The 20019-nt window shown below is 34.6% G+C and overlaps 2 protein-coding genes across 4 annotated transcripts; both read right to left on the reverse strand.

Annotated features, from left to right (window-relative positions):
• Positions 1 to 384: 384 nt before the first annotated feature.
• LOC107875594 (protein ENHANCED DISEASE RESISTANCE 2-like) lies at positions 385 to 8531 on the reverse strand. Of its 2 annotated transcripts, none has more exons than XM_047414094.1 (21): positions 8099 to 8531; positions 6972 to 7046; positions 6787 to 6840; positions 6641 to 6706; positions 6512 to 6570; positions 6253 to 6383; positions 5925 to 5971; positions 5752 to 5849; positions 4814 to 4909; positions 4671 to 4735; positions 4519 to 4590; positions 4120 to 4266; positions 3722 to 4029; positions 3236 to 3299; positions 2975 to 3150; positions 2387 to 2488; positions 2249 to 2299; positions 2011 to 2154; positions 1498 to 1593; positions 819 to 920; positions 385 to 680 (listed from the first exon to the last, which is right to left on the reverse strand). In XM_047414094.1, exons 1-21 carry the CDS (start codon positions 8243 to 8245, stop codon positions 588 to 590), a joined length of 2193 nt encoding a protein of 730 aa, XP_047270050.1. In that variant the 5' UTR covers positions 8246 to 8531; the 3' UTR covers positions 385 to 587. The 2 variants fall into 2 exon arrangements, with proteins under 2 accessions (XP_047270050.1, XP_047270051.1); XM_047414095.1 differs by lacking the exon at positions 8099 to 8531 and adding an exon at positions 7798 to 7934.
• A 4193-nt stretch (positions 8532 to 12724) lies between these two features.
• On the reverse strand, positions 12725 to 19242 carry LOC107875593. Of its 2 annotated transcripts, none has more exons than XM_016722364.2 (15): positions 19086 to 19242; positions 17965 to 18098; positions 17765 to 17882; positions 17563 to 17679; positions 16359 to 16463; positions 15840 to 15923; positions 15616 to 15731; positions 15335 to 15436; positions 15112 to 15225; positions 14942 to 14998; positions 14429 to 14495; positions 14187 to 14240; positions 13927 to 14001; positions 13130 to 13165; positions 12725 to 13024 (listed from the first exon to the last, which is right to left on the reverse strand). In XM_016722364.2, exons 2-15 carry the CDS (start codon positions 17982 to 17984, stop codon positions 12926 to 12928), a joined length of 1164 nt encoding a protein of 387 aa, XP_016577850.2. In that variant the 5' UTR covers positions 17985 to 18098; positions 19086 to 19242; the 3' UTR covers positions 12725 to 12925. The 2 variants fall into 2 exon arrangements, with proteins under 2 accessions (XP_016577850.2, XP_047270052.1); XM_047414096.1 differs by having other exon boundaries at positions 19024 to 19221.
• Between the last annotated feature and the right edge of the window lie 777 nt (positions 19243 to 20019).

Genomic DNA, 20019 nt, shown 5'->3' on the forward strand with positions numbered 1-20019 from the left:
ATAATTTCACTAGAGAGAAGTTCCCTAACGGTATCGTGTCTTCGTCGTATGTGACGAGATTTATCGTTGTACATCATGCCCTGCCCTACCTATTGTCGCTTGGCTATCACAGTGTATACATACTGGTGCCAGGCCAATACGGAATATCTTTCAAGAAATTTCGGAGTCATTCTGCTTCTTCACCGGCTTTATCCAATGTGATAAATTCAGATTCCATTGTAGAGCGAGCAATACAAGTCTGTTTGGATGATTTCCAAGAGACTGCTCCTCCACCGATAGTAAATACATATCCACTTGTGGATTTTACTTCGTTCGATCCGGTGATCCAATTTGCATCACTATATCCGGTAAATCATCGTCGTTGGTCGGCAATAAATGGTGAGATACACAAAACCGTAATTTCTGATTTTGTTTGCTTTCAGGCTTCAGCTATATTGTTTTTTTTAAGGAAAAAATTTGTCCTTGAATCAAAGAAGAGTCACTTTGTAAAGCTTTTGCACTTTCTATATGGGCATCATCCATTTTTCCTGTAGCAAGCTATATAAAAAGGGGAGGGGAAAATGAGAAACAATTGAGATATACAAGGATCATGGTTTCACTTGAACAGCTTTAGAGACGTCCAGATGGTTAAGACGACAGGTCCCAAACAGGTATTCAGGAAGCTCCTCTGGGGTGTTGGCCTGTGAAGAAAGATGGATCGAAGAAGTCACTCTATGCTTGTCATACTTAATGAAATTTAATGTAATGACGATATTGGTACTTTCCACAGTTGAAGCCATATATGCTTAAATGGAGAAGGGGAGGACATGAATGTTTACCTGGACAAGAAACGCCATTTCAATGACAAGATTGCTTAGATATCCAACAACAAGGCTTACAACGCCCCTTGCCACAGTAGAAGAACCAACATCGATATCAAGCTGAAACATCACAAAACGTTTCAGGTCCACTATGAGCCAAATTTATGTGAGAAAACCGGCTTAATAAAACATAAAATCATTTCATCTAAATCAAAAATTGTAAATGGCTTTAAAACTTGATTGACATAATTTTTACTTCATATATTTCGTTTAATTATAGTTATTCAATTTTTTGCCCAAATAGTTTTGTTCTTTGCTTAAAACCCACGCTTAATTCTGCTTTGCACTTGAAGCTCAACAGACTTTGGTGCTTTTCGAAAAGAAAAGTAACAAGTACAAGATATGCAAAATGATTCTTCTTTTCGAGCCTTCCCTTTTTTACTCATTGGCTCTCTTAGCCTATTGAGAGAAACAACTTCTATGCAAATTTTTATGAGTTCTAAGGAAAGCACTTGGCGGCAAAAAGTTAACAGTATTCTGCTATTGTGAAGTAAAGATACAGAACTTCTGCAGTAGCGAGAGTAGTTCATCCCCAGATCTCGAAGATGGGCATAGTTAAACTGCACCAACTATTAGCAGCTAACATGCAAACAAATAAAGCATCATTTTCAGTAAAAAAAATACTCTTGAAATTTACCTCCAAGTAGTTCTTTCCCCAAAAATAATTAATTTCAAGCGCCTGACCTACAAGGCATGCTTTCTTTCCAACACTCTGCTTGACTATCCATGGTCCCTGACAACAAAATAGGAGTAAATACCACAATCCCTGATCTTTAAAAGGATAAAATCGTTAAGTACTATTTGCAATGCTGATTAAAGCATATTGTCCACCCAAAAAATCAGGCAAGAAAGCACAGAAGCATTACAACAAAAGACGACTCTCAGATGACATGAGTTTTGGGAAAATAATGTATGCATGCAGTATCCATCTCCTTGATTTCTCAACAAGTGAGAGCAATATAATTTCTTTGGTCGTTGCAAAATTTGAACAGAGAGAAGTAAAAAGGACCATTGTTTGGAAAAAGAAAAAAAAGTAGATGGGGGGGGTGGGGTTGGGGGTTGGAGGGGTTTGCTTAAAGATTTACAAGTTGTATTTACTAAAAAGAAGGGTTCCGTAATTGTGTTCCATCTCGATTATCAGAATACAAACCTTGGATATGTATGGTATGAGCTTGAACCTCGAATTTCTGTAAGCATCATCCCCTTTGACAAAACTCTCCAGCAAGGGCGCATTTTCTAAAGGAGTGTCCATCATATAGTAGAGAACAATATTGTATGTTGTTGACCCTGGTACCTGAATGTAGGGCACGGGCACATTCAGCCAAACGAACTCTCTGGAATTCCGAAGGAAAGCACAAAAGGTATATAAAGGAAGCAAGAGAATACACCTGTATGTTCACAATGAAGAAAAATTCTGGACCACCCTTAGCTGCGTATTTCTGCAGATAAAATTTGGTAAGAAGCAGGTTTATAGACTACATCTGTATGTTATGGTCATTGTCTTCACACAGAATAAGAGAAGCAACCTGAACAATGCCCCCAGGGCGACCACCAAGATCATCTTCTCGCTTGTCAGACTTCAGCCAATCTGCAGCAACCATTTGCATCAACGTGCCTTTTGCCTTAATCTGAGACAGAGCCACACAACCAGTAAATAAAATAAAATTAAGACAACACGCATAACTTTGCAATACAATTTCGAACTAAACAAATTTTGGCATGAGTGGGGCAAGAACCCAGAATATCTCATGCACCTTAGCATAGCAGACAACCAGCCAAGAAGCCTGCAGATTTTTTGAGGTTGACTTTCCATGCTGGTATTCCATTTTAGACATTTTATTGACAGGAGTCACAAACAATGGAGTTTTGTGCAATTTAACTGACACTTGATTGTGGCACAGCAAGATGTGGCTTTTGTCAAGCAATGATTAGTTGGTAAGGTTCAAAATAATCAGACAGCAGGAACATCAAACCACAGATATCAATTTAACAAAGGGAAGTATTTACAGTTTCCAAGATCAAATGAGTGAGAGATGGACTACACAAAAATTGAATCGGAACATGCTTATGGGAAAATAAAGACAGCTACAACTCAATCAACTATGAAATCCCACCTTCTTACTATCTTCTAGATAAGTCTCTCCCCGAATAAGAAAAGTTGATGGATCAGTTTGGGCCCAACTGCAAGGAAAATTAAAAGTTGGATCCTTTGGAAGAGTGGACCCATAGTGGCGCAACAATGTATCTTCCTTTGCCATTTCATGAAGATCTACATAACCCCGCTTATGAACTGAAGTGGGAAAATAATCAATTCTCAGAACTTCTAAATTTCCAATAATGGAGTCTCTTGAAACAGCAACACAGATCAAACTCACCAGCAAGATCATGCAACTTTTTCACAAAACCAGCAGCAGATGATAATCTGGCATGCCGTGTGTCCTAAAAAAAATGACGACAGAGAAAGTCGTAAGGAAATCTGAGAGGGAAGAAACATCTTGGAAAAGTACTGATCTGCATTCTGCAACAAGATGATGGGTCTACGCAAGAGGATAAGGTCCAAAATAGACTGCTACACTAGAGTTTAATGAAGGGAATCAGGGATGACTCCAGAGAAATGAAACTTTTCTTTTGGTGGGCGAGGAAAGAACACGAACTTTAATGTATTACATTGTTGGCATCCTAAGACATAGAAGTCATTCGAATAGAAGGTAGTTGAAAGAACATTTTACATCTTTCATTAATAGCATCAATAGATAGACATGCTCATATCATGAAACTCATGCCTCGTGCAGCCTCGTGCATTTCTTAAAGCTACCTGCTCGTATAATGGCTCCCAAAAATTATGGTTTAACAGGTAATACCTGAGAGTGCATCTCTGGGCCAATATCATCAGGCCAGCCATTTTCCGATTCGTCATAATCAAGTGGTTCAGAGACATCAAAAAACTCATCTGATGCATCATTTAACCCTATCAAGCTTGAATGTTCAGAAGGTGCTTTAGGGACTTCTTCATCTTCCATATCTGCCATATTCTTCCCATTTTCCGGTCTGGTTTGTATTTCAACCTTAACTTCTTCAATTTGATGCAGTCTTTTGTCTCTCACCTTCTCCTCCAGAAAATACGAGGAAGAGCAATCTCCTAATTTTGCTATAAAAAGCTCCCTCAAAGCTACAAATGCAGCAGTAAATCACAGGCTGAGCCGTCATGAGCAGTAATAATATGTAAACATGAATAAACTAATCTCGCAGTAAAACACACCAGCTAGTCTCCCTAACATGTGGATTGTTATATATCTGGATGAAGATGTTCGTAAGTAAGACTTCCAGAATCTCCAATCAATAGCAAGCATATGCTTGACTACTGACTGCTTCCTTTGATTCACAGGTGATATTACATATCCTCCACCTGCAAAGATTAGCAAAGTGTAACCATAATGTGCAGCTGTACAAAGGGTTGTCTTGCACAAAAAATGTAGAAGCATATGACTGATGCTATGTAACAATAGCATTATCAACCAATAAATCATTTGCAGAAATTAGGCATCCATGCACTATGAGAATTTAGCAATTTTAGCGCTTCCATGTAAAATTACACATCCACAACAGATAGAGTGACATAATGAACTTTATATCGCTCTACTTTGTAGGCATACATTACTTTTAAGGCAGGCGCGGACATAGCCCTTCTGACATGGACACTTCTGATGAAACACAGAATGGTATAGAATAACTGCAAGAGGAAACAGATAGGTCATGCTCAGACAGAGCAGTTTTAAAAAGCAGCTAAAACAAATTAACAAACATCAGCACCATATGTTCCGTCATCCTCCCTTCTCCAATAGCGTCGCAAAAGAAGATCTCTTTTTTTCATACTCCTGCAACAACTTATGTCAATTATAAACCCTAACAAAGTATAAAAAGTTTGGAGTGTGAATATCATGCATGTGCCTGACCAAGGTAGCCAATCCCGACGTAGAAGCTTATGAACAATATCTGTGTGACCATCTAGGTGTTCGATGACACTACCCTTATAGTGACAGAAATCCCATCTGCAGAGGAAAACACATAACACTATAAGGATACAATGAGGAAGGTATATAGCAGAGATCCCATCTGCAGATTAAAATATACACTACTTTAAGGATAAATTGTTTCTTATTTCCAGTCTCCCACAGAAAAAGGCAATGAAAGCTGCATTTAGATTAAGTTTACAATACGACATGACACTACCCTTATAGTGACAGAAATCCCATCTGCAGAGGAAAACACATAACACTATAAGGATACAATGAGGAAGGTATATAGCAGAGATCCCATCTGCAGATTAAAATATACACTACTTTAAGGATAAATTGTTTCTTATTTCCAGTCTCCCACAGAAAAAGGCAATGAAAGCTGCATTTAGATTAAGTTTACAATACGACATCTAAGCAGCTATATACCAACTTGGACTCAATTACAGGTGTATAAAGATTAGGTATGAATACGTATGTTTTCTCTATCTTTAGTGTATTTTAAAGGATCATATGAAGCATCCATGCCCTTCACACATTTTGATCGCTGACCTGTAATCATTTTTTAAAAGTATTCCCCTATATACATTTTAATGATGTTCATCTTTCCTTTTTTTTTTTTCCCAAGCAAGATAAGTCAACAGTTGATTACATAGTCCCAAAACTCACAATTAATTCTCCAGTAGAATCTTGATTAAACAATTGCAGAAAAGAAGACTTTCATAGTGCTGAAAATGGGTTATTTCCTAGAAATGCATATGTTTTCTGGTATTTAACTTATCCAAGTCTTAGTTATACTTTAAATGCAAAGAGGTACTAATTTATTAGCGATGAAGTATCCCCGCAGTTGAAGCTTGTATGAAGACTTTACAACTCACTCTGATCTTGAAGGACCAAGTGACATGAGTGTTTGAAAAATGGCCTCTGAAGTTCCATCAACTACACCAACAGCCATTATTGCAGGGTGATCATCCCACTGCACAACATGGGACAAGTTCAGTAACATGAGTTTGTAGGTTTACTGCCTTAGGTGCTGACAAAATTAGGTTACCTTCCCATGAGATTCCTTATCCTTAGCTTCCTTAAATAGACGAAGACCTGCATGCCCAAGTGAATTAAAGACAACTCAAAAAAAGAAACAATAAAAGGAGAGGAGGTTACAATTAAGCAACCAAAGACAGAGAAACAATCTTAGAAATGTTCCCAAGATAAAGCCAACCATATCTCTTTCCCCGCAAGAGAAATAAATAAGGAACTAAAAGAACTTATTAACAAATGTCTTAGAAACATTGTAACAGAAATTCTTAATGGACCCTCAAGGACAAAAAAATCCTACATGGAGTTTCAGCTTCTCAAACATATAAATCCTTCGAACCTACCATTCTGACAACCAAATATTGTCCAGGATGCGGGTGCAACAACATCAGATGTTGTACCATCTGCCACTGAGGATGAACAGAAAGTCCAATCAATGGAATTCAGATGATGAGATTTGTTGGAACAATTTAACCTATGTGCAAGAAGGAAAAAAATAAAGGAGAAATTAGCAAGAGACAAGCAACAGGATGCTTGTATGAAGAATTAATATCTCCAAAGATCCTTAGCAAAGTAGCATATTGATATACCAAATAAAAATACCTCAAAGACTGTGAGTCGCGCATTGGACAATCAGCTGCACTTCTTTTGTTCATGTCGGCCTACAATTATTCATTATCATTAGTTGCCAGAGAAGGGAGACTTTAGAGGTTCATATTGATTACTTTATACCATTAAAGCTGCTTCCTGCAGGGCGTGAATCCATCTTGCTGCTTCCTCAGGACTATTTGCTCCTAACTATAGTTCATATAAGTTTGTTTAGATACTCATTCGTCTCAAATAAAAAAGCTGAAACAGGATAAAAGGCAATTCTGCACCTTCAACTGATCATTATGATTTGAGGCGTTGTATAGAGTAAATATGAAGACAACCTGTGAGAATGCAGAAATAACAAAACCAGAAAGTATTAGTCAGAGGTTAATGAATTTAATGATAAAATGATAAAAACCTTGTCACACCAAATTGTCTCTGCCATGTGTTAGGACTGGGATAAAGATCATACTTTTCTTTGAATGCTCTCTCTGCCATTGTCCGTCACCCTAATGCAGGAATCAATAACAGCACTTCTAACAGGATCCTACGAAAAACAACATACATATTGCAGTGAGTCCTGATAATATGGAAAAAATAAAATTGTCATCCAATTGAAGAAGAAATGCTGATACTTGACTATTCTAGAGACCATTGAAGAGCTGTAATCAACTTAAAATCTATACAATACGAGTTCATACTAATATCCAACTCGCTGATAAACACTAAAGGATGAAGTATGGGAAGAGAGGAACCTACTTACAAGAATATTAGTAAGGACCAACATAGAAATTTCTCCTTAGATCCTGTGACTTTTATTACAAAGTAAAACATAGCTACTATTTGCAATTTTAACATTCTTTAGATAAAATCATAAGATATTCCAGAAACAATGATCTCTATGCAAAATCTGAACAAAACTATCAAAGAGGTCACTAGTTCAAATCTTGGAAACAGACTCTAGCAGAAATGCAACATAAGATTGTGTACAATACACCCTTGTGGTGGAGCCCTTCCCCGGACCCTGCACATAGCAGGAGCTTTAGTGCACAGGGTTCTTTTTTTTTACTCCCTCTGTCCATAATATTGTCATATTCCACTTTTCGAGAGTCCAACTACGTAAACTTTGACAACATTTACAATAATTCCAACTTATAATACTCTTCATTTATTTTTTGGATATCTATATTTAAATCCCGAAACATTGAACTAATCTAATTCAATTTTTCTCTGAAGATTATGTTCAAACCATCTCTCACAAACAAAACATGACAAATATTTTGGAACGGAGGGAGTACCATTTTATACCGGCAATCCTGGGCTACATGCATCTACAACGTATGTCTGTTAGTTAACACTAATTCCAAACACATCATCACCAAGAATTGAATGCAGCATTACTTCCCTCTAGCATTGGTATCAACACAAAAGTAACATAACACACTGGCAAATCAAATTACAAGTTAGCAACAACTCCTTATATCAAATGCTCAACATGTAAATCAAAAAACACAAATAACTATTTAAACACACAAAGGAATTAAACCCAAATTGTTCATCAACAAACACACAAAGATGGAAGATAAATAAAATGTAAACCTGATTATTGGAAACAGGGTTAGATTTATAGTTCTTGAGAAGAAGATCATGAAGAACAAAGTAACGTTTCCTTGAATACTGAAGCCCAAACCGATTAGACCGAATGAGATATAACCACCCTTCCATTCTACAAGAATCCTTCCCCATTTTCAAAATTTATCCAATACCCACTACTTCAATCACTCCAAGAACAACACTAACACTTCAATTTTTCCAACTTATATAACAAAATTCTTCAACATTTATACACACACATCCATATACATAATACAATTTATTGTTTGTTTGTTTGTTTTTGTGTTGTGTGTCTCTAAATTGTGAATAAGTGAAAGAAGATTTTCAACTTCAATATTAATGCAGTTGTGTTTATTATGTCTTATATGATGATTGCTTTGAATTGGCGGTATGGGGCTTTCTCTCTTTCTCTTTATTTGTCTGTAACTATATATAAGCAAAAAGTTAAAATAAAGCAACTGAATTTGCGCGTACCTGAGACAAAAGTTTGCAAAGCGAAGATTATTTGAAACTTGATTTGACTCTTTTACCCTTTCTGTTTCTTTTTTTTTTTTCTTTTTTGAGTTTAAGGTAAATATAGAAAATATTCAATAAATAACCTGAAATGACAAATCAAGTTTATCCCAAAATATAGAATGTTTGGTGCATAAAATTTAATTTATTTTTGCCTATAAGAATCAATAATGTTCCTATTTATTTTTACTTACTGATACATGATGGAGGTATTCAACCACTTTATTTGGGACTTGTGAAGTTTAGAAGATTGTGTTTGATTTTTTAAGAGTCCACTTGGTAAGAGAATAGAGTTTTTTTTTTTTAGCTTTTTACAAATTAGTGTTTAGTTTTATGATTTTAATAAGGGATTTATATTTTTTTTATTATAAGAATAAGAAAAAGTTATTATCCTCTATTCAATTTGTAAGTGGTTAAAAGAGATTGTTTTCATGTAAGAGGCTGAGAGGGATTAACTAGATATGTTGTATAAAGTTTGAGATTAAATTTTTGGTGTGTTTGATTGAAAATAGTACTTAAAATTATGATAAATTAAATTGGGATTATCCATCCTACATATATAATTTATATCTAGGATTTGAGTTAATCTTTGTGGTGAGTTAATGATAATACATATATTTGAACCATTTAGATAACAACGTGAATATTTTTGTACAGTAATGATAAAATTTGATTAGCATTATTAAATTTGAACCTTTTTAAAATACTAGAGTGAATGGGCAACAGAACGAAAAAGAAATAACATAAATATAAGGACTAATATGTAAAATAACTAAAAACTCACATTTTGTTTAGGTCTCTTTCATCTTCCTCTTTACTTATTTGGACTAATTATCAAAAGAGAGATGCAAAGTGGTAAACCGGTGAATAAAGTCACGAGCGTACTTAACAATAAAGATCATTTCAATAGTTATTAAAACTTAAAAGTTGCAATCAAAACAACATTTTGCATAAAGAAAATATTCAATGACAGAAATGTTATAATCGCAAAAATAAGTATTATTCAATTTTACATTGACTTTCTAAGAAAGATTTCATAGTACTGAATGAAAAATGTACTGCTTATGACTTAAGAAAATTGACATTTTTAGCTCGTTTTAATGGGAATTCAACAACATGCATCAATCATAACAATAGTCTGCATCATTAAGACTGAAGGCCTAACAAGAATTATGACCCAACTTTTGGTGTAATTATGGAGTTCACTTTAACTGATAATTTTCTCTTTTACTTGTTTTTTTTTTTTATGTAAGTGAATTTAGAATTTTTACACAAACGATCGTAAATTTGTGCAACGCGTTAAGTCAAACGGTGGAGTGATAATTAACATGAGGCGCGCTCTACTCTTTTTGCTTGTCGGCATATTGATTAGTAACTTGAAAGTGTATACACGCAAAAGAAAGAAGCTTATCGTGACCTTTGATGACCATATATATTCGAATGAGATAATGACACATAATGAACCTCTAGAACTTAGTTCAAAAAAGTGATCGTTATGTATCGAACGAAGTCAACATTAGTAATTAACAAGTTGTCAAGTTCCATCTTGTTTGAATGATGTTAATTTTTTTTGGTCCTCTATTATCCACATCAAAAAATAAATAAAATAGCAGAGTAATAATAAATTTGTCTTTAGATATATATATTTTAAAATTTTGTTTTAGTGTCTCCATGTGCCCCACATTGGCCATTTATAAACAGGTACGAAGCCATGACATTTGATCCCCCATTCAAATAACACATTTTTGAAGATAATGCCACAAATATACAACCAGACTGTCATGTCCCTCCAAAATATTAATGACAATAAAGACAAAGAAAAATAAAATTACAACTGTGTAGCTGGGTATTTCTGTTGTCCTTCAATTAACTTGTCCTCATTTTGGAATTTTTGGAGCAAGCAAAAGTTAACTAGTACATCTTTATGTCTATATCTTCAAGATTCAATTTTTTTTTTTTATATAATTTCTTATACTATGTGTCAAGTTAAAAATAAAAATAAAATAAAATGTAATGGAGGGGAATACATTATGTATCATATTGATTAACGTGGATTCGAAAATAGTATATCATATTCTATAAATTTGAAGTGTTTTCACGTGGACATTAGAGCCACCAAAAAAACAATATTAATATTGTATATGGAAAAAAAATCATTTATATAGTGAAAAAGATAAGAGAAACATTAATTTGGAAGCAAAGAGTAGTTGAAGAATGACTGATTGGTTATGGGTTAGAGGTAGCAAAGTCTTCCTTGTATATATCATATGACACAAACATTATAACATCACTTCGAATAATTGACAGTTCCACACTGCCCAATAACCGATAAAAGTATGATGTTAACAGTATTTGATTTAATTCAAATACTAATCTTCACTAATGGATTTTTCAATTTCTACTAATCTTCTATTTGAATAGTTTTTTTCTAGTGAGACATAGCCAGAACCGCTGCAAGACGTTTTGGTGGGGGCGAAAGTATCAAAAGGTGAACGATCTGAAATTTGATGCGTTTAGGCGTAAGCCTAGAAAGTTAGAATGTAAAAAAAAAAAAAAAATCTTATTAAATCTCTAATTTAAACTTAATACTAGAATATGATTGGTCAATACTTAAAGAGTCGATTTAAAAGTAATGGAAACTTAAAAAGTCAAACTTTCAAATGTATTTGCCGATGAGTGTCGACAATGCCATTACTCAAGAAGATATTGGGTGTACTTTCTTCTTCCTAGTTCCTTTCTTTTCTTTTAGTTCTTTTCAAGTCGCATAATAATGAGTTTTTTAAGTTATTTACTTTTTTTCGCTCTCTTTTAAATTACAACATATGGTATATGGGTATATAAATATATTAATCTAGTTATGAGAAGATGATGGTTTATTATTAATTAAGTATTTTTTTTTTATATAGAAACTTGTATATTTGAAGACATAATAGTATATTATATGAAAGTTTATCTATCAGTTACATATTATACGGCTTTGGTTAATTATGTGACCTTTAAAACTGTTTTTTCCTACATGGGAATTGGAAGCCTTTCAAGCAAATAGTAAATTATTTAATTCAATCATTTTAATTGAAGTCGCTGAGTTCCACAAATCTTTTTCAGCTGATAATTTTGGTCCCAACCGACCCATAATATTGGGACACAAAAATTTAAGGTGGCAATTTAGTACTTGGAATTCATGAAAAGATGACACGAACGCCAAAATATTTCTAATATTTTAATAAAGTGTTTAAAGTCTCTACCATAATTTAATGCTCCAACGTCCAAAATGTCGTGTGATAAGCATTACAAGGAGTTACGTTACATGATGAAGACACTGTTACTGACATTTTAAACACGTATTAACATTGAGATTTTCATATTTCTCGGTAAGAGTAAAGATTGTATACGCACAATTCTCTGCGAACCTTGAATCGAATCCACAATTTTACGATTAACGGTGGAAAGTGCTTACCATATGATCAAATAACATGATTTTCGTATAAATTATGTCCTATCCTGTTTGTACTTTCTACTTGTTATGTTCGTCAATGATTGATCGTCATTTTAAACCATCATTGTCGTAGAGTTCATGCGGAACAAACAAAATTTTATTAATGAGTGTAACATCATAATTCCTGTACCACTTTTATTACTACTAATTACATGACAAGTCGACCCCAAAAGAAAAAAAACAAATAACTCCCCAATGTCATCAATTAATTGTAACAAACAGATGATTTGGCTCTTTCAACAGATCTGGTCCTTCAATTATTGTCAAATTAACAGCTAATTAGAACAAAATAAAGCCATGCTGTAAGTTGAATTACTTGCAGTGGCTAACTAGGCTTAATTAGCACAAAATAAAACCATAATATAATCTTCCCATTCCAATGTGAGTTCGTCATAATGTATAATTTTAAGTGAAATCTTTATTTTGGATACTATCAGCTTTGGATTTGTCCAAATGGTTAGAGAAGAATGTTTGACTCTCTTAACCATTTTTTTCTTTCTGCACATTCTCTCCCAAATCCCCCTCCGTTTCCAACAAACGTAATGAACTTGCATTCACCGGCTGTGCTGGCACTCCAAAAACGCGAATACAAGAGATAAGGATGAAGGTAAACAACAATCATGGGCTATATAAGATCTCATGTATCATCTATGCACAAGAGGCTTACTGTTTACAGTCCAGGATCTACAGAAATACGGCTGCTCTATAGTAAAACAAATATTTATAAAAGAATTATGGCATACCTAAAGGAGGAAGAAAAAAAAAGGTAAAAGAAGCAATGTACAAACAAGTTGTAGGCTATGTTATCCTCTGGTTTTTCCATTCTGTGAATAATATGCCTTATCTGCATTGGCTAATCGATCCTGAAACATTGTCCACTCATTTCTGCACCTCTCTCTTACCTACAAAAAGAAGACAAGTAACTAAGATGTGATTACGTAAATGCGAAACAAACGGGGAATGATATTTGTCAAACTAGATTTGAGGTGAGCCGTGGATTTGATTACCCCTTGCCAAGGAGCTTTACCATTCTCCGTGTTACCCTGCATGTTTCACAAAACCAAAATTGCATCAAGAAAACACTAGAGAAATGATAACAAGTGATACAAAATACAAGGAAGCACTGAGCTATAGTTGCAGAAAACAGTCTCGGCCTTCAGAATATAAATATATCCAACATATGGGGGAGGAAAAACCAGATTTAGCTCCAAGGACTGAAATCATGTCGCAAAGTGGCATTCTTGTCTCTTGGTAAGCCAATAATGTCCTTACTACCTAGAACTCTAAAGAGACAAAGGATAGCCATCCTATGAATCAGCCTTCCGAGGACTCTTAAAGCTAGAGTGGTAGGTTCTCAGATCTATAAAACCTTTGCAGCAATGTTTTCTGTTGTGGCATAGGCACTTGCCACGACAAGTTTAAACATGAATAATAAGGGCAGCCCAGTGCATTAAGCTCTGGCTATGCGCTGGGTCCAAGGAAAGGCTGGACCAAAGGATCTACTGCACAACTATAATTAAAAAAAGGAATACGGATTTCCACCAAGTACATTATCTCAAAGTCTTGGACAACGCCAGATGAGTTCTTCTGGTGTTATACAGTACTAAATTGGTGAGAACGTAGGCTATGACACAATCATTCAGAATCTCCATTTCAAAGAGGCAGAATGTACTTGAATTACCATTTTGGGGTAAGAGTTGGTTTATTATCTAACTACTGAGACCGTAGCTAATAATGAGCATGTAATTTGAAAAACTAGCAGAAATTTCAGCTATTTAGTTTCTGGAAATGGACATTTACTAACCTGACTTCCAAGGGAAGGAATAACTTGATGCACAATCCATTGTGAATCCACTACACCAATTTTTTCATGCGCAGGCTGTATAAACAAATAAAAGGCACAAGTTTTTGCTAAATAGTCCACCATACTTTAAACGGCAAAACCTACAATGCTAAAGAGGATGGTTTTCAAGGTTCATAATGCTATCAAACTCTAAAAGGGCAGCCACCTTTATCATGACACAAGTCCTCTTTCACTTTATAATTAACAGATACATAACTGACCTCTACACATCTTCTGAGAGCGAAATCCAATCCCCATCCATGCACCAAATCATTCTATAAGAAAACATCAAATGGAAGCAGAGCTGTCACTATAATACAACAACATATCCATTGTACTGCCACGAGTGGGGTGTGGGAGCTGTCACTATAATAGCACGTGTATTTAATAATGCTCTCATGACCACTGTGATTGCAATCTTGAAAGGATTACAATGAATCCATATTCCAGTTGAGAGAACTACCTGAATCATATGCCAAACACAACGCCATGCTTCTCGAGAAAATACAGGAGCCATTATCTCCACAAAACTGAGAAAGAAAAAGGGAAAAGATAAGTTGCAGACCAATGCTAAAAGTACCAGATGGTGCACTTGCTCACTAGAAATTGCCTGAGTACTAATTAAGGAGAAGTTAATTTGCTCATCATAAGTTTTTAGGAAGAAAACATGTACAGAAGGTGTCAATTCGACATCTTGCTAGGTAAATGACAATACATTAATGGCATGCAGTTCTACTCATAACATATAAATACTTCTCCCTTCCTCCTTTCTTAACTAAAGTCGTCTTTTTCCTTTAGTACCTTTAGTACAGAGAATGAGATAATTAAAGGAGGATATGGGAAACGACAATACGTTAATGGTAGCTAAGTATAGATTGAATCCATCTTGCACATTTTTAAATCTCTGTGTGTGTATGTGTGTGTGTGTGTGTGTGTGTGTGTGAGAGAGAGAGAGAGAGAGAGAGAGAGACAGTACGCTGCACAAGGAGGCAACCGTGGATCACTGCACCAGCCTGGTTTCTCCTCTGTATCCCTGTTTCAGGCCACAAACAATTTAGAATGTGCATGAACACGAGCCAATCTATATTGGGGCCCCAGAGAAAGGGACTGTCAGAGCAAGATGGGAGACAGCAGCAACGGACTTACTTGTGAACTTCTCTATCACCTCTCCTCTTTGTCATCTGCCATGTTAGACCATTGTTGGGCTCAAGACCTGGCTGAGAGATCTCTAAACCATGTTTCTTAACTAGCTGAATATACCTGTCATATTCGGGTGCCCAGATTAGGTGGAAACAAAAAGTTACAAGAAGAATCTTTCACTCTTTAAGAATGAGAGGTTATTGAAAAATAACCAGAGAAAAACACCTACTTATCTCCATTGAAGTGTTCAACCCCCAGATCTTCGTCCCAGATAAATATATAATCATAGGCAGCTACAACATCAGGATGCAAAAACCTCTTTGCATACCACCTGTTAAAGAAAACAGAAAGACCCACAAAACATTATGGAACTATAAAGAAGGGTGGTATACATTCTAAAGGGTGCCAGAATCGGTAAAAGTTCTCAGGAATAATTTTTTTGATTCTTGCACCATTACATTTATGGGATTTAGAATCCCAAAGATTGTTGCATAAACTAGAAAGTCTTACCATTTTGTCTGCTTCCTAATACTGATATGAACTGCACGTTTGGACCACTCAAACTGATCCCATTCACTCGTTCGACCATCGTAATGAAAAAGCAAAATCTGAAAATCCTCTGAAAACTAACCAACATACATAAAATAAAATTGAGTGTAAAGAATACAACACTAAAGAGAAAATGATAATGAAGTATGCTATCACAATTGATGGATCAACTTCCTTTTTATAACCTTTTTAACACATGCATCAATGTTGTTCTTTTGAGCCAAACCAACTGTAAATGTCACCAAATACTTTGGCTTCTTCATTAGATCCTGAAATTCCAACACATTTATAAGGCTACAGGTAAAGAAGGAACAGAACTCCAAATAATAAAAGATTAGCATCTTAAGCAATTCTAGAATTCTTTCTCAGCTTACTATGTCGTCCTGTTTATGGTTTTCCATAGAAGGATACAAATTCTAATGATGCGTTCTAATATAATTCACAGTAAAGAATATCAGATATAAAACAGGTCATTGTTCTGTGAAATAATACTGACTGGAAGCAGATGAAGAGGACATGAATCCATTTTTAATAACTATTTTGTATTTTGTTTAATAACACGGGTGTTTAACCATATGATCAATAGAAGCTCAGGAATGGAAGAACAACTGTAGGTATAATAAACTCTACACTGACCAGACATTCCTCCCTTTTTAGATAAATCACAATAATTCAATGAAAACAAGATACTATTTGCATCATACCTCACTTGGCTCACCCCACAACCTTCGTAGATAGAAATCAGATTCTGCAACCACGATCCCTGGTGGTAAAGACTCTGCACCACGAGGATTTGTCGGAACATAGATCTAAGAAACAAAATAACAGCATCAGTAATTGAATACGAACTTCAAAATGCTCTGATTGCCACATCTCTCGAAAACTAGACTATATATCTTAGAATGCAAAAGATCACGTAATTATGTTATTATGTCCAATTTTTTGTAAAGTTCCAAGAACAACTAAATTAGCTAAGCTTATAACAAAAACAATAATATAGTAGATTTGGCAACGCCAGAATGTGAGCAATGCATACAACTGTAACAATGTGCCACTGATCAGTAGTGCACATGAATTTCAATGATATTATTATTTCAACTTAAATTTTCAGGACAGAAAAATTCACCTCAACAGTCAAGGTACATAGATGACAATCTTCTTGAATACTTTTGTAAACATTCGATGATCTGAATGGCAGAGTTCACTAAGACTTTTGTATTGTGTTTTTAAGTTGGTTACTACTTTCGATATAGTTTCTGAATCTTCATATTTTATTTCTACATATTGATCTCACTAGCATAACTTCAATCTAAAGCTACCAACAACAACTACTACCATGCCTCAATCTCAAACAAGTTGAGATTGACTATATGAACTAACTGACCATGTTCCTATTTAAATTCATCTCATGCTAACATTATAATTATAAAAAAAAAAAAAAATACAAATGAAAAGTAGAAGCTCACTATATCTCTTACCGGCATAAGAATATTTAGGACTAAAAGACTCCTAGAAACTATAGGACCTAAAATAAACATATTAACATTACTAAAATATATTCCCAATTAATTGGTATCACCAATGTACAATTTTCCCTTCTGAGACGAGTCTCAGTATGTACGATTCAGCATGTGAATAGAGAAACGAGACATTTTCTTCAATTGGTGTTCTAACTTAATTGGTTTTTCACCAGATATTTTATCAGCCAACTGCTAAATGCAACAAAAATGCATATGAATCCATCCATAAGGAGAGATTGTTGAGCTGGTCAAACTGACACCATTAATTGTTAAATTATGTAAAAAACTTGTTCAAACACGACTTTCCTAAACATACAAGTGAATCAGCATAGTGAAGTTGCAGGGAAGAATACATAATTTAAAGGACTTGTAGTGAAATGATAAGTACCTTAGGTGTTAAAGGGATACTGCCAAGATTTTCAGGAAAACTACGTCCACTAAGTCTCTGATGATCATCACCGAAGGCTACGTCCAGAGATGACATAATGCTCGAGGGTAAACTAATCTGCAAAGGATCCCCAATATTGTACTGAATGACAGAGCATATTACTCTCCATCAGGGAGAACATCCAAAAGTTGAGCCAACGTACCTTTGTTAGAGAAACAGATGGAAACGAAATGCCTATGAAATATCCAAATACCATTCCCATGATTGTTGTTATTATTAGCCTGGAACTGCCATTTGATCTTTTGAAAACCCCAGTAAACCTGATGGAAATAAACCCAAGAGATAAGGGCAACTAAAACTTGGTAAAATTTATTACAAGGGCGCGTTTTTTGTTCTACAAACCTGCGGTGAGAGGTTACCATTGTGATAATAGTTGCTCAGCTCAAAGGTCATGCACTAGGCAGAAACCAATTCCTTGAGCAACCCCAGAAATGAATATAGCATCATCCACTTTCAAAAGAGCAAACTTGACATGCCTGAAAGGATAAGTTATATTATTCGGGGCAAATACGAACCATACTAGCATAACTACACTGTGCACTAAAGCTCTAGCTATGCGCGGGGTTCGGGGAAGGGCTCCACCACAAGGGTGTGTTGTACGCAGCCTTACCTTGCATTTTTGTCAGAGGCTATTTCCAAGGCTTGAACTTGTGACTTGGAGGTCACATGACAACAACTTTACCAGTTACTCCAAGCCTCCCCTTCGCATAACTACACTGAATGTTCTTTTTTGATAGCCATGGCATCTGAACTAGATTGAGCGCGCTAGGGATACCTACCACCTCCCACCAACATCAGGTAATAGGTAACTCAATCTAGAAATCACCTAGTGTTTTTTTTTGTTGTCTATGTCGTGAGACCTCATGATTCATAATCCATTTCATTGACGAGTAGGCCACAGCCTCGGGTACAACTATACTAAATATTTGTCCTCATTGTTTGATAAATTATTGGTAATCTTAACTGCAAAACTTGTTTATTAACTGCAGAAATGCAAAGTCAAAAAGTTTACTCTCCAAAACAGACCAGCTTAACAGTTCTTAAATTGAGTTTCAGTTACCAAGCAAATGAGCAAATAAATCTTACTTGAGCTATTGATCTGAGCCAACCAACCCTAAGACCCTTCAATTTAATCAAGCATGTTTTAAACTTGCGAGTAGAACATCAAAAATTGCTGCTTGGAATCAATGTGAAAATTCAATACTCAAATTTAAAAAAAAAAAAAAAAAAAACAAAAATATTAAAAAAAAAAAGAAAAAAAAAAAAAATAAAAAAAAAAAATAAAAAAAAAAAAAAAAAAATCAAATTTAAAAAAAAAAAAAAAAACCGAAATTTTGTCAAAAATAATAGTATTAAAATTCGGAATATAAAAGCCCTAAAATAGAATAACAATTTGTGTACCATGAAAACGGTGGATGGAAATGATCATCATTGAAGAAAGAAATGGGGTTAGAGAGTCTTACAGGTTATCCCCGAGAGCCAAAATAGAGAGAGATTTCGTTAGCTGAGAGATCGGTATTTACTGTTTCTCGGTTTGTTGTGGGACGAAATGTCAATTATTCAAAATATATGTCTCCCCCACAGACAAGATTTCTACCACCACTTGATACCATACTCTTTTTTCTTTCTTTTTAAATGACTTTCATATGTGGGTTAGCTTGTTATAGGTAATTCAATTAATTTTAGGAGATATTTAATATTTTTTGTTAGTAAAATATATTAAGGTTAGATTAAATTAAAAAAAAACTATCTAATATTTATTTCTATTGAAAATTGAAAATCAAATTTGAAACTTATAGTGGTCAATTCAACTTCATTATGAATTAAAAAGTGGTTGGCTGATTAATGAGGTCTTAAAAACGTCATAGAATTCATGATCGATCATTCTATTTTTGCTTTCAGCAAGTAGGCGACGCGAATCTATACTTTCTATTTTTCAATCGGATACCAATTGTTTGGATACGTTTGAAAGCCTCGAAATGACTTGCTCAGAACCATACTATCCCATAATATGAATGTAACTAATATTTTCTCCATTTCAAATTGCTTCCCTGGTATTCTACACTTAAAAAAAATAGATTTTCATTTTATTTATCTATTATAATAAATCAAAAATTTATTATTATGAGTTCATATCTTGATATTAGGTACATAGAAGTAAATATATTTAGTAATTAAAATTTTTTTTAGTGATGTGTTAGGCCAACAAAGGTCAAAGTAATATAAAATAAAGAAAATGGTTTACAAATTTAATCTAACCATGATAGAATAATGAATTTAAATTATCGAAGATCATTTATCAATCAAAGTTCATTCACTTTCCCATTAACCATTCTAAAATTGTTAGAACTCAATTGAAGGACTTGTTTGTAGGTAAATAGTTATTAATTTCTATGG

Source organism: Capsicum annuum, chromosome 6, assembly GCF_002878395.1.
Source record: "Capsicum annuum cultivar UCD-10X-F1 chromosome 6, UCD10Xv1.1, whole genome shotgun sequence".
Taxonomy (NCBI): domain Eukaryota; kingdom Viridiplantae; phylum Streptophyta; class Magnoliopsida; order Solanales; family Solanaceae; genus Capsicum; species Capsicum annuum.